General features: G+C 42.3%; 1 protein-coding gene across 3 annotated transcripts in view; it reads right to left on the bottom strand.

Annotated features, from left to right (window-relative positions):
* Nucleotides 1–9,226: 9,226 nt before the first annotated feature.
* Tgs1 (trimethylguanosine synthase 1) overlaps nucleotides 9,227–14,756 on the bottom strand; it is a 33,526-nt gene continuing 27,996 nt past the window's right edge. For 2 of the 3 annotated variants that reach the window (XM_039109760.2, XM_063287525.1), the window contains exon 13: nucleotides 9,237–10,956. In XM_039109760.2, coding sequence (XP_038965688.1) covers nucleotides 10,825–10,956 — 132 coding nt within the window. In that variant the 3' untranslated portion in view covers nucleotides 9,237–10,824. Of the gene's footprint in view, nucleotides 10,957–14,756 lie in introns of all 3 variants that reach the window. The other variant, NM_001107904.1, reaches the window with a different exon arrangement.

Here is a 14,756-nt window from a genome sequence, read left to right as displayed (position 1 = left end):
CTTGGCACAGAGGAGTTGGTCTCAGGCTAGTAGGCCCTTCTGGCAACTGTCTTTCACCTCTTTGCAAAGGCAGAAACCTGAAGGGTCCTGCCCCTGACTCCTCCTAGGTCCCTGTGCCTAGAGGGCCCAGAGGGCACTAGGCAGGTTTCTTTTGAGTCAGGAATGTGAGCAGAAATAGTTGTCTCCTCTGAGCTCTCAGGATTTTCAGCACTCCTGAGGGTCCAGCTCTTTCCCCCAAGGGATTTTTATGCAGGGAGTTGTAGGACTGTTTCAGTTCAGTTCAGTTCTGGGCACGGGCAGAAATCAGCAGGTTTCTGCCACTGACTGTTTCTATGTTCCTGCATCCAGAGGCCACTAGGCAGGTTCCTCTTAGGCCAGGAGTGTGAGCAGAAGTGGAGGTCTCTCCTGAGCTCTCAGGATTGTCCACACTTCTGAGAGTCCAGCTCTCTCCCCTATGGGATTTGGGTGCAGCGAATTGTGGGACTGGTTCAGTTCAGTCTACAACTAGTTTTATGTAGGCATTACACATGTGTTTTTAAGAAGGAAACATGAATTTTTTACAAAACTTATGTCACTTTCTCCAAGAATTCTATATGTTCTTCTTTGGAATTGCTTTATTCATGTAGAGGAACAAAGAAAATCATCAATGTCGTGAGTGTTTACAAATACATTTCACGAAACAAAGGAAACATGTTTTACCTGAAATTAAATGAATTTAAAATAAGTGCTTCACAAAAGGCAGTTAAACATGCATGACTTAGTGTTTCTCTCTGTGATAATTAGCTGAAGAGAGAATTCCTTAGTATTCTCATATACAACTCGTTTCATATAGGCATTAATCATGTTTTTAAAGAAGGAAACATGAATTTTTACAATAATTATGTCACTTTTTCAAAGAATTCTATAAGTTCTGCTTTGGAATAGCAGAGGCAGAGGCTGAGGCAGAGGCAGAGGCAGAGGCAGAGGCAGAGGCAGAGGCAGGTGGATCTCTGTAAGTGAAAGGGCAGCATAAATCTCATTTGTCTCCATTTAAGGACCCCATTTGTCTCCATTTAATGATGAGGTCTGATTTCAAAAAAGGCCAGAAAGAACCAGCTTCAGGAATACACCATGTGTCCCAGTAACTGTCATAAGACACCAGTTGTAGGAACAGACCATAAAATTCAGAACAAGATCATAAAAACCCCCGGCAAAGAAGAGCCTGGGGAAAAACCACAAAAAATGGGGAAATATCTCAGAATGGGCCATCAGCACTGGGCAGCCCTATTTTATCATATGGTTGAATGTTCATGACGTAGGAATGCAGACCACTGATCACCTGTGACCCTCTAACACCTACCAATGAAATTTTAGATTACTTACTCCTTTTAGAGAGTTCCCCCGGTCCCCTATAAGAAGGCCTGTGTGCCTTTGTCTGGGTCACCATTTTAGAGAATAGCTGACTCCCACATGTTGGTTGTTTTTGCATAATAAATGCTCTTTGTTTTTGCATAACATCTGAGTCTGGGGCCTTTCTTCAATGATTTTCAGACCCTTACATAAGGTCAGTCCAGGAGAGCTTACATTGTGAAACGCTGCCTCAAAATAACAAGAAGAAGAAGAAGAAGAAGCCCAAAAGAAACCATGAAAGCAAAAGAACAACAACAAATGTGAAAAGCTTTTTGAAAAGTTCAGTTCTGGAGAGATGAATCATGATTGTGCCAAATTGGTTTACGTTTTTCTAAGGTGAGCATGGGACCACTCCACGGAAAGCACATATTTTCTAGCATCGGTTTCTGTGTTTGTGCAGTGAGGCACAGACAAAATAAAAAACTGCCACAAGGGTTGTGATACTGGACTAGAAGTTGGAGGAACCTCTTCAATTCCTGTGGATCTCTTAGGTGCTCAAGGTTGAACAAGATGTCCACTGGACAATTCAAACGTGCTGGCTCTAAAGAGGCTGGGTGAACATCAGTCATACTCCATTCAACCACAAAGATGTATCCCGTTCCTTAAGAAGAGCTGATAGTGCCATACATGCCACAGAATGTGACAGATTCTTAGGAACTGTTCACATTGTAAACAGATGCGATTCCATGGTCTCAATGGCCACAAAATAAAATGCCCAAACACTGATACACTGACTGGAGATTATATGCTTGGCCAGTCTTCCTCAGGCGATCTTTTGGCTTCCAAAATTGCCTTATATATGTTGAATATCTTCAGATATATGCATCCATTTCCTTAGGATAGACTTTCAGGAGTTAGTCACAAGGGGAGTGAATCAGACTAGATCAAGAGCAAAGGCCAAACAGACAGGTTAGGTCAATCAAGTCAGTGACCAAAGGAGCAATAGAGAGTGACAGCTGACATACAACTCAAACAGCACACCAGAGGCACAGGGCATTGCACGGCTGCCTGGGCTGCAAGTGGTGTGTGGAGTGCCAGGGACTTACCTGGTTTCTTGAGCTTCAGGCCAGTGCTGGAGGCGAGCTGTTCATAGGTCTCCATGCCATCTAGTGTTTAGTGCTTTGCTTTGACACGATGAACTGATAACAGGAGAGCCCGTGACCAGGAAAACTGTTTCTATTTCAACAGACCAGCCCTGGATGTGACAATTCTTAAATTGTTCATCGTGAGATACAAACTGACATGTGAAGGTTGTTTTCATTGGAATTGTGAATCCCGAAGGCTTAGCAGTGCTTGATAAGCCTATACATTTAATGTATATTAATTTAGGGAGAAGAAAAAAGATTTACATACTAGCATATCTTTGTGAAAGTGATTATTTAAGTATTTCAGCATGTTTGATAGAAACATAATGTAAAGAACATCAATTTAAGTGAAAAGAACAAAATAGAGTTAAGTAATTCTGTAGCCCTTGCTGTGAGGGATAGGAAGAAGTGGGGCTGTCAGAGTCCGAGTACTCTACTAGTTCTGGTGTGTCAAGCTCCAGGGATACCCTGAGAAACCTGAGTGGATTAAACCCAAAGTAAGAAACACACATGAATATAAAAAAGAATGATTTTTCCCTTTTGTGTGATATTTGATAGTCTGTTACTTGTCTTAGTTAGGGTTTTACTACTGTGAGCAGATACCATTACTAAGGCAACTCTTAGAAGGACAACATTTAACTGGGGCTGGTTTACAGGTTCAGAAGTTCAGTCCATTATCATCAAGGCAGGAACATGGCAGCAGCTAAGCAGGCATGGTGCAGGAGAAGCTAAGAGTCCTACATCTTCGTCTGACAGCTGCTAACAGAATACTGGCTCCCTGGAAACTAGAGCAATGGTATTAATGCCCACACCCACACGGCCACACCTACTCAAACAAGGCCACACCTCCCAACAGTACCACTCCCTGGGCTGAGCACAGACAAACCATCATAGTTACTGGTTAAGGTTAGCATTAAAAAATCATTTGACTTAAAATAGTTCAGTAGAGCTTGGAATACAGGCTGCGGGAAGAGCACGTGCATAGGCCGAATCTCATCACCCCTCTCCTCCTTCCATGGACGTGACGTGGCAACATTCTGATGGTGGGTGATGACACTAGGAATCATTCATTGTGAGTAACTTGACATAAGATACTGATATTCACTAATATTTAGGAAGATGAGTGAAATACATAAAGATATTTTATGCTGTTTTTGCATTTTTTATGTTAGAAGTTATTCCAAAGTGAAACATTTAAAGGAAGAATTAAAGAAAATACCATCATCAAGTACTCAATCAAAATGTGATCTCAAAAGACAAAAACCAAACAAAATAGGGTATATTTGAGGGAATCACAACTTATTTTAAAAACTCATGAAGGCATTAAAAATGTAAATCAAAAGATCAGCAGGGTATGGTGGGCATGTGGCTGAAGGAGAACCAGGAGTCTGAGGTTGAACTGTGTCCTAGCAGGACTGGCTAACCTTTAAAATCACAGAAAACACAGAGTGAAACCAAATCCCTGTAGTCAGAATATCTTGCCCCAGAAGGTGCCAGACCCAGCGTTCCTAGAACTGCACCACGAAGTCAATGAACAGATACAACTCGTAAGGAAATGAAAGACTGGACCTGGAGACTTGGCTCAGTCGTTTAGAGTCGTTTAGAGTCGGTTACTCCCACAGAGGACACAGATTCCATTTCCAGCACCCACATGGCAGCCTACAACCCTCTGTAACTTCAATCCCAAGAGATTTGACACTTTCTTTTGACCTCCACAGGCACCAGGCATGGATGTAGTACACATCTATCCACACAGGCGAAATGTTCACACACACGAAATATAAAAAGGAAGAGAAAGACTGTCCAAGCATTCGTCTAGAACAGTCAAAGTTGGCTACTAAAACCAGGCAAAGGAAACAAACTGAGCCAAACCAAAGTAGTATAAACTGAATAAGGCAAAGTCATTTTTCACATAAAACACAGTAGTGGATTAAAACTATACAACTTGATATAATAGGATTTGTGCAGATTATTAAGTAATTTGAAAATTTAAAGTGACTTAGATTTTATACAGTAAGTGAAAACTTCCTCCAAATCACCACCACCACCACCAAAACCATTTTAGATAGCAAAAGCCAGAAAAGAGGCTCATTATTACAAGATTTGCAACATCCTAACAAATGCAATGAAAAAGAATAGAAATGAATGGGTATGTGAATAGACAAATGGTTGTGGACACCGAAACCTATTTAGAAAAGTAACATGAAACAATTGAGAGCCATTACCATCACTGAAAATATTTCAGTAGGATGATTGTACACACACATACAAACACACATACACAGATACACACCCAAATACACACACACACACAGGCACACACAGACACACATGCACATACACACACACGCTTACCAGACTTCAAATTAGTCAGGGAAATTAATAAGGGAAAATTAATTCCCTTAATATAAAATGATGTAGCAGCCTCAGGCAGTAATCCCAGCATCCAGGAGTGTTGGCAGCAAATGCCTTGATCAGCGGCTCTTGCTGGCTCAGTGTTTTATTTTTAATCCATTTTTACATATTTATCTTCTCATTAAATTTTTATTTGAACAAGCGTCACACAATAGAGGACGTTTCTTGCCAAGCACTAATGATATAAACGAGTCCCTGCCCCCCGCCCCAGTGTGGTCTGTGTACAGGAACACTCTAGTTCTGGGCAGACTTCTTGCTCTACACACATTTGAGACACGTGTTCAGGAAGACAAACAAGAACATACACTGTAAAAAGGCACACATGCGTGAGAGGGTGTGACAAAAAGCTAAAAATAAGGGGAGACCTTTGCAACCTGCTTTTCCCCCGTGTTACCCTGTCAGTGCTAGGTTTCCTGTGCAGAATTATTGTTGAACATTAAAGGTATTATTCAAAACTGCTGTATAAGGGATATGGAGAATACTGACAGACTTGATGTTTCAAATGAAAGTAAAAGGACATTTGCTCATTAATGAGCAGTTCGACGGCTTGTGTGCCAAGGCAACCGAGCGCAGTGGCGACACTTTCAAAACAGTCTCCAGAGTGCTGCTTTGTGATGCGACAGCATCACGGTTTTGTTGTTTTCGTCTCAGGACACAGGCCGGGGCTGCAGTGAATGTAAGCACAGTGTGACTGAATGTGCACTGCTCAAATAGCCATGTTCCTGGCCTTCCAGAACCACTCAAAATCTCCCCACTAGGTTCATTTCCCCTAAGTCGATCCCAGTCAGAAGGAAAACCTTACAGAGGTTACGGAGACCCGCCGACAATCTCCGACTTAATAAATGTGAACGCATTTCTTGCTTTTACTACCATACCCTTTAGAGATGCTTTAAGACATATTTTATCATCTGAGTGTTTTGCACGCATGTGCATATGTGCACCATGGGTGTGTGTGCGTCCATGGAGGACAAAGGAGAGCTTTGAAACTATGGAACTAGAGTCACAGACAGTTATGAGTCACCATATGGTTCTTCTGCGGGAGCCGTAAACACTGAGCCTTCTTCACTGAGTATAATCTTTTAAAATTATCAAACAGTTGGGCTTTATTGTGACACTTTGTTTAGCATTATTATCTACCACATAGCATATTTGCTGTTATTTACTTCCCCACTGGGGGGCCCTGTTGCTCAGGTTGGTCCCCCCACAAACAGTCCTTTCTGATGCCTTCGTGACATATCATATATTACCTGTTTGTTCTCGCCTTCACCTCCCTTTAGATCATTTCGTGTGTGTGTGTGTGTGTGTGTGTGTGTGTGTGTGTGTGTGTGTGTGTTAGTTACTGTGACCTGGGAGTTGTAAGGTGAAATAAACTGGCTTTGTAGACCAGGGTGGCCTTAATCGCAGAGAGCCACCTGCCTACCAAGGCGGGATTAAAGGTGTAGGCCAACATACCAGGCCATTTTAGTTTGTGTTTTTAGAAAATATCTTAAAAAAAAAATGTATGAGAGGGTGCTTGAGGCCAGAAGACTGTCAAGTCTCCTGGAGCTGGAGTCACGAGGTTGTGAGCCACTGGACATGGCTGTTGGAAACCAAACTCGGGTCCTTTGCAAGCACAGCCACGGCTTTCTTAACTGTGAACCATCTCTTCGGGCGCTGCGGTTTTGACATCTTGATTGTGTCACCATGGAGAAGTTCGTCCTGATTGTGTTGTTTGGGGTTCTAAATGCCTCTTACAGAGACATCTTTCAGAGATGGGAGACCCTGCCTCCTCCCAGTTCTTTGAAGGGAGTCTCTTTGAGGTTTAGTGTTCATGGGGCTATGTGTCCATGAGTACCCAAGTGCAGAGGCGTCCATGTGGAGGCCACGAAGGCATCCTCTTTATTATCTTGAGATGAGTGTCTGATTCTGAAGCTCCAGCTCTGGCGGCTGTGAGCTCCCAAGATCAGCTTTTCTCTCTAGGGAAATAACTGGGGTTACAGGCACCTGTGGCTATGTTGGCTTTAACATGAGTGCTAGGGGGCTGAGCTTAGGGTATGCATACACAGGAGCTACCGGCCCTGGGCCTTGTCTTCCTCTCAGCTCCTTCTCCTACCTAGTCTCTGGTACCAGCCATCGAGAAAACTAGTCTAACAGTGACTGTATCAAACTACACAAGATATAGAAACACACTTGATATTTTCTAATAAGGAAATTCATAAATGTAAAAAAGGAATCTGAAAGCATAAAGCTTTTTTAAAAATAAAGATAGTAAAAGTAAAGATTACCTAATAATGAAAAGTATGAATAAACAAAACTAGATCGATAGCATGGAGAGTAAAAACGGAACTCAATAGTTTTAAGAACACACATTCACATATGGCACTGGAGAGATGGCTCTGTGGTCACCAACACTGACTTCTCTCACAGAGGATTTGATTCCCAGCACCCATATGGCCCTCAAGTGTCTGTAAGTCCAGTTCTAGGGAATCTGATGCCCTCTTCTAGCCTTGACAGGTACCTGGTACAACACATGTACACACCTAAGGAAAACACCCACCCACATGAAACAAAAACACCTCAACAACCAAAAGAGTAAAAATACTTCTTAAAGCATAATAAAAAGAAAACACCAACCTACCAACCAACCAACCAACCAACCAACCAACCAACCAACCAACCAACCAACCAGAGAAATATAAGGGTGAAAATATTAAATGTTAGAGTGGCTCCTTCCCTTGGTCTTTGATAACTGGAGACTATCAGGTATCCATATGGGTTGGGTGAAAGGTCAGTTGAACTCCTCTGACTTATACCATGGCTAAGTCCGTTTTGCCAGGGGGCTGATGCCTGCTGGAACAAGCCTTGTTTCTACACCTTCTCTTTACCTACTGGGGCCACACAGCTCTGCAGTCTGGTCAGGAGAGGGTCTTTTGTACTCTTCCCAGACTCCCCAGGTAACTGTGTTGGAGGGGGTAATGCTCCGGCTGGGGACTGGTTCTAAGCACTGGGAGTGGGGGAAGCCAGCACATCAGAGATCTGTACAGGCAGGGGTGTTTTTATACTTCCCAAACCTGCCAAGTGTTCATCACCCTGCTGGTAAGGGAGCTCTGATGTCAAGTCTTCCACGGGGACTAAACTTAGTTAGCACTGAGCCTCATGGCAGGTAGCTTGCTCTAGAAACTGGTCTACCGCAGTCTTCTGTCCCAGTATCCTAGTTAGGTTTACTACTGCTATGATACGCTGTGACCAAGAACAAACTGGGAAGAAGAGTTTACTTGGCTCATCCTGCCATATTGCACACCAGCACGGAAGGAAGTCAGAACAGAAATGCCAGTGTTGCAGGAGGAACCCAGGCAGGCGATGCAGAAGCCACGGAGGAGTCCTGCTTACTTGTTCATCTTACTTTGACCACCAGGCCCGGGATGGCCTCAGCTACAATGGGCTGGGTCCTCTCACATCGATCACTAATTAACATCTCACAGGCCTGACTGCAGCCTGTTCTATGAGGCATTTTGTCGGTTGCAGTGATGCGAGCTTGTGTTAACTGACATAAAACTAGGCAGCATAGCCAGGGCTACTGACCTCTTTGTTATCTTTTATTATCTGATGAGGTCTGAGGCCTACTTCCACGTCCTGCTGGGGCTACCTCTCAGCTCTTCCTCTGCGTGAGTCCATCCCTGCGCTGTCTCTCATCCGAAGATGGCAAACAGCTGACTCCAGATATGCTAGGTTGACTGTCCCATGTTCTCAGTTTTACACAATGAGTTTCCTCTCCAGATGGCATCAGAGTGAAGCTCTGTGTGGGCTTCCTGACCTGAGTGCTGGAGAGTGAACTGAGGCCCCCTGCATAGCAGTACTCACTCTTAACCACCCCGAGCCATGTTCTCAGTCCTGGGAAACTCTTCTTATAATATTCTGCGGCTGCAACTGTATCTAACTGGGCTTTCGTCATTTTGGTTCACTGTTCTGGTTTTCAACAATTTCCATCTGCCTCACACTCTTGCTGTGCCTTTCTGAATGATTTCTCTGTTTCTGTCTTTGGAAGGCAGTCTGTTGACCTTAACCTGATATTTTCTGCCTTACTGGGTGACATGGCGGCATACTATACACTGCAATCTTAACAAACCTTCAAAAATATTACCTTGTATATTCCATGATTTCATACCGACTTCACGATGACTAAGTAGATAGATGAGTGCTGGAGAGTTAAGAAGCCACATATTTTAGGGACTCATAACCACTTGTAACTGCAGATCTGACCCCTCTTCTGGCGCCTGAGGACATCTGTATAGGCAGCACTCCCACATACACACAAAGCTTTAAAAAGAAATTCTACTTAAAGCAAAGAAATAAAGTTTGAGATAAATATGACTAAAAGCAAGTTCAACTTTATTGAAGCAATTTGGTCTTTTTATCAAGACTGAAATGTACAAAAGCCTAGCAGTCCAACTGCTAGAAACTTACCAACAAATATTTGTTCAACAGCAAATATTGTAAGGAAAGACAGTATGGAACAATCGGTAATGATAAAACCATAAAAACAGCCTGTGTGCCTCAGTAGGGAACTATTTTATATGCACATGTGATAAAATACAAGACTGCCGTTTAGAACACGAGGTAGATTGACATGTATGAACTGAAATGGCCTTCCAGACACTGACAAGCCAGGTGCAGTGCTGGAGCCAGAAGGGCCTAGGAGCTCAGTCTCTCAGTCACACAAAGGTTGAGGCCAGTGTGGGTTATGTGAGATTATCTGAAAAAACAAACCATACCAAAACAGAAATGTAAAAATACTGATTAAAAAAAGCATCTTGGGCTGGAGAGAGAACTTACTTCTGCTTCCAGAAGACCCAAGTGCATTTCTCAGTGCCTACACTTGGCAGCTCACAGCCACCTGTAACTCCAGCTCCAAGGAATCCAACACTCTTCCCTGGACTCTGTGGGCATAGTGGGTACAGTGCACGAACACACCTACGTACACACCTACGTACACACGTACGTACATACGTGTACACACACACACACACACACACTTTCTCACATACATTTCTCTCACAAAAGCATTTATTTTATATACTATCCATTACGAACAGCAATGAACGAACAGCGAGTGCATCATGGGAAAGTGCACCAGAGCATACTGCTATAATGCAATCTTTTCTCCAGAAGAATTAACAGGGGACCAATGGGATGGCTCAGGTTATAAAGCCTGATGACCTTAACTTGATTCCCAGGAACCCACATGGTGTAAGTAGAGAAGGGAACCCCACAAATTGTCCTCTGACCTCTACACACACACACATGCATGCACATACAGACAAAATAAAAATGTAATAAAAAATTAAAAAGGATAGCATTGTTAACTGTGATTAGCTTTAGATAGTTGAGTAAAAGGTGGTGGGAACTTTACTTTTCTTGTTTTAGCATTAAATTGGTAACATTATTTCAATAGGGGTTAAATGTGTAGGTAGAACTGCTTTGTTTTTCTTTGCATTTGAAAAAATCAATTATTATTTACACAGACACAAAGATGATAAACTAAAACAGTTAAAGAATGAAAACACCCACAACCACATATGCACTTAATGTAAGCACAGGGATATGCCTAGACTCTTTATGATGTTTATTCTGAGGCAAGACAGCATGTAGCCCAGGCCAGCCTTGAATTGTTATGCAGCACAGCATGGCCTTGAACTCATGATCTTTTTCAAGGGCTGGGATGCAGGCCCCCACCATCACCTTGTCCTGATGCTGTTTTAAAGTACAGAACACAGATCAGTTAACATTACCAAGATCTCAAACCACTTCATTAGCATTCTTTAAAGCTCAGCTTTTCATCACATGCACACACAGTATCAAGGAGCTTAGGAAGATCTTCCTCGTGTCTCCCACTCGAAGGCTGTCTGTCAGTCCATACATCCATCCTCTCTCCTCATGATCTCTGTGCTTTACAGCATCACGCCTCAGCACTTCGAAGTGCTGGTCTTCTGATCAGGTCACCAAAATATGCAGTGATTGTCTTTAACTTGTTGTTAAGAAAGTTCTGTTCTATTTCTACTTGTCCTCCAGGCCCAGCCAACGATGCCACCTGCCAGGAAAAACACAGAAGTCATGTACAGGAGCAGGACTGACTGACTGACTGACTTATTTTCTTCTTTTGGCATGCTCTCGTTAAATAGCTTTGGCTGGCCAATTCCCTATATACACCAGGTTGTCCTCACTTATATCCTGCCTCTGCCTCCTAAAGTTAAACGTATCCACTACATGCTCAGCAGAAACATGACTTTCAAAACACAGTCTATACCATCAGTAAGAGGAAGACTTTTAATGTAAGTCCTTCATATAAAGAAGCATCTTGTTCACTGCTACCAGCAACGTTATGTATTTTTTAGTAGAAACACTTCTTTTGGATTCTTTAGACATGAATCATATCACTATGCTATGTCATTCTAAAGATGCCACCTCTCCAATGGTCCAAACGAAAGATCTGGAGGAAGAAAAAATGGATGGAAACTGCAATGTCTATTTAGGACAGACATTTAAGAATGTACTTTCCTAAGAAGCTCATTTTTTAAAAAAAATTATTATTACTTAGTTGTTTTCTTTGTAAATGGAGGCCAGCTCTCCCCTTCTTCCACTATGTGGTTCCCAGGAATTGAACTTAGGTCATCAGGCTTGGGGCAGGCACCTTCACATGCTGAATCCTCTCACCTACGCCTAACAACTCTCAGTTCATGCTATCATTTTCACTCTAGTCTCTCAATTGCTCAATGATGTTTACTTGGTGTTGCGTAGAGGTGACACTTTTCTAATTATCTCTTTTGTGGTCTCTATCTTTAATTACTTCCTCGACCCATTGTTCTTTTGTGTCATTTTGAATTTTAAATATATTTATGTGTGTGTCTGTATCAGTGATTTGAAGCTCTACAAAATATAGCAAGTGACTCAAGGAGCTAAAACAAAAATGCCAATCAAATAACTGGGCAATAGGACTAATTCGGTGCTAAGGAGCCTTTTGCTTTGACAACACTTGCACTAGTCTTTGTGACATTTCAAACCAGCAAATAAGAACCTTAAGTTCTTATACAGGTTAAGCTCACTTTCATCCAGCAGCCAACATTTAAAGAGATTTATTGACCCTCTAAACAATCTTATTTATCAGAGATTAGATTACCAGATTGGTAAGATTCAGGAAATGGGGGATAAAGTGGACAGGCTCAGGCAGGAGTCAAAGTGGTAGAAGGGAGTCAAAGATGAAAACATTTTATCCGTGGATAACTAGGCCATATTCAAACTTAACCAGCTCCATTTTCCTGCACATGATAAATAGGAATAAAACTTAATCTACATTTAAACAAATCTTTGTTTTCTAAGTGACTGGTAACCAGCTCTCCGGCTTTGTCCCTTACTAGTTACCATAATCTGATCCCAGACAAACAAAGGCTGCTCTTAGTTTAACAACTTAATAAAGCATCATAGACCCAACTATCAGGAATCCCCTTCAGTTTTAGTGTCTTTCTGGAACAAGGACACATTTACAGTACAGTGATGCACAACACTGCTTTAATTCTCTATCAGAAAATTCACAAGACAAAGGCTTGAGGAATTCAAATTCATAGATAAGAGGGCTAATAAAGATTATCAAGTAGCCACACTTCTCTATCTGCGTAAGAATAGTTGATCTAGACACCAGGGATCTAGCAACCAGAAGCACAAGAGAAAACAATGGCAGGTAAGCCCCAGCAACAGTGTCCTCTACTTGGTCCCAATTCGTAGCACTCCATTTTTTCTTTTTTAAAACCAAACAGAAAGGACCAGAACCGATATACAGGTATTCCAATTTAAAGTACATCAACTAATAGTGTGTGGGCACATTGGCTGTGGTATATGTACAGTAGTCGAGCAGACAACATGGGGCGGCTCTCCTATCCTGTTACATCAGGAAGGTCTTTGGCCCAGTCGAACAAAGACTCTTGTGTGTTTGCATCAGGAAACAAACAAAGGACCACTTGGGGAAGTCTCATCTCTGCTTCTTCCATGTTCAAGACTCAGGTTGCTGAACTGGGCAGGATATACCTTTACCTGCTGAGATATCCTGAAAACCACAGACATTCTTTCACAGAATTTCTTTTGCTCACCTGTCACTTCAGTTTCTAATCATCACCCCTAATTTCATGGTGACCAAGCTCTGAGGTACTTGGTGAACTTTGTTTCCTGGTGACCAAGCTCTGAGGTACTTGGTGAACTTTGTTTCCTGGTGACCAAGCTCTGAGGTACTTGGTGAACTTTGTTTCCTGGTGACCAAGCTCTGAGGTACTTGGTGAACTTTGTTTCCTGGTAACCAAGCTCTGAGGTACTTGGTGAACTTTGTTTCCTGGTAACCAAGCTCTGAGGTACTTGGTGAACTTTGTTTCCTGGTGACCAAGCTCTGAGGTACTTGGTGAACTTTGTTTCCTGGTAACCAAGCTCTGAGGTACTTGGTGAACTTTGTTTCCTGGTGACCAAGCTCTGAGGTACTTGGTGAACTTTGTTTTCTCAGCAGTGATTATTCCACCCACGGGATGCACCAAGTTGCTAAGGTGCTAGCAGAATGGCTGGGCAAATCACTAAACTTCCTCAGCATATTAGGCTGAAAACCTCACATGCACACTTCACAGTGTTGGAATAATCCAATAAAATAGGCACTGAACTCTTCTCAAGAACCCAGGAGCACTATCCGCCCAGCTGCCATCCTGTGTGGTCTTCGATGTGGCAGTTATTTCAGAAGGTAGAGTGAACGTCTGTATGCCGAGTTGTAAGGCTGGTTATTCTCAAGTCCAACAGTCTCGGGTCGACAGTCCGTCCACACACCAGCCCCACCTTCAGCTCTCTTTATGTTTCTGGGTCTTCCACCTGCTCGAACGACTTTACTACGCTCACCACATGAATATAGTGTTAAATTATATTTCTACTATTAGTTTAAATTTGAATATTTTGATATGATCTTTCATTAATTCTAACATTTAGAAACTAGTAAGGCTCTAATTTTTCACTTGAAAAAATGCTAATGAACTAAATTAGGTAAATAATTACCACTTGACAGTATCATTTAAGAGGCATTTTTATTGGTTAATAGTTTTAGTTACTCAGTACTAGATTCTGCATAGCAAGTTTTTAAAATGGCTGAAGAAAATGGCTCAGAGGTTAAGGGCACTTGCTGATTGATCTTGAGTTGATTTCCAGCATCTATGTTGGATGGCTCACATCTGTAACCCCAGTTCTAAGGGATCTGATGCTCTCTTCTGACCTCCATGTGTCACCCCTATCTACATTCCATATACTCAGACATACTTAGGAATTTTTTAAATAACATCCCTATCCATTATCTATCTACCTTCCTACCTATAAACCAATGAAGATAAGCTATAGGGCCTGAAGATCTAGCTCAGTAGTTAGCAGCCGCCCATTCCCTATGGAATAGAATTTAGTTGATACTGTGCATTGAACCCAGGGCCTTATATATATTAATAAAATCTACCACTTAGCTATACTTTCAGGCTCCTACAGAAGGAACTTTAAAAGCCAAAGAGAATATAGATGCTTGAAATAAAATAGGGTTTATCAAGATATACATCTAAAAAAGTTATGGAGGCTGGAGTTACACTTGAGAAGGGTCAGGTGCTGTCTGGTGGAGGGCTACAGGTTCATCTTATTTTTATGAGTATGGATGAGTATTCTCCATGAATGTCTGTGTACCACATATATGCAGTGCCTGCAGAGGCCAGAAGAGGGTGTTATATCCAGCTGTGAGCATGTGGGTGCTGGGATTTGAAGCCCAGCCCCTAAAGAGCAGCCAGTTCTCTTGGTTGGTGGGCCCCCTCTCCAGTCCCATGTTTACTTTAACACAAT

The sequence above is a fragment of the Rattus norvegicus genome, chromosome 5 (genome assembly GCF_036323735.1).
Source record: "Rattus norvegicus strain BN/NHsdMcwi chromosome 5, GRCr8, whole genome shotgun sequence".
Lineage (NCBI taxonomy): Eukaryota > Metazoa > Chordata > Mammalia > Rodentia > Muridae > Rattus > Rattus norvegicus.
Note: the sequence above shows the minus strand (reverse complement) of the source record. Positions and strands in the feature narration are given on the sequence as shown.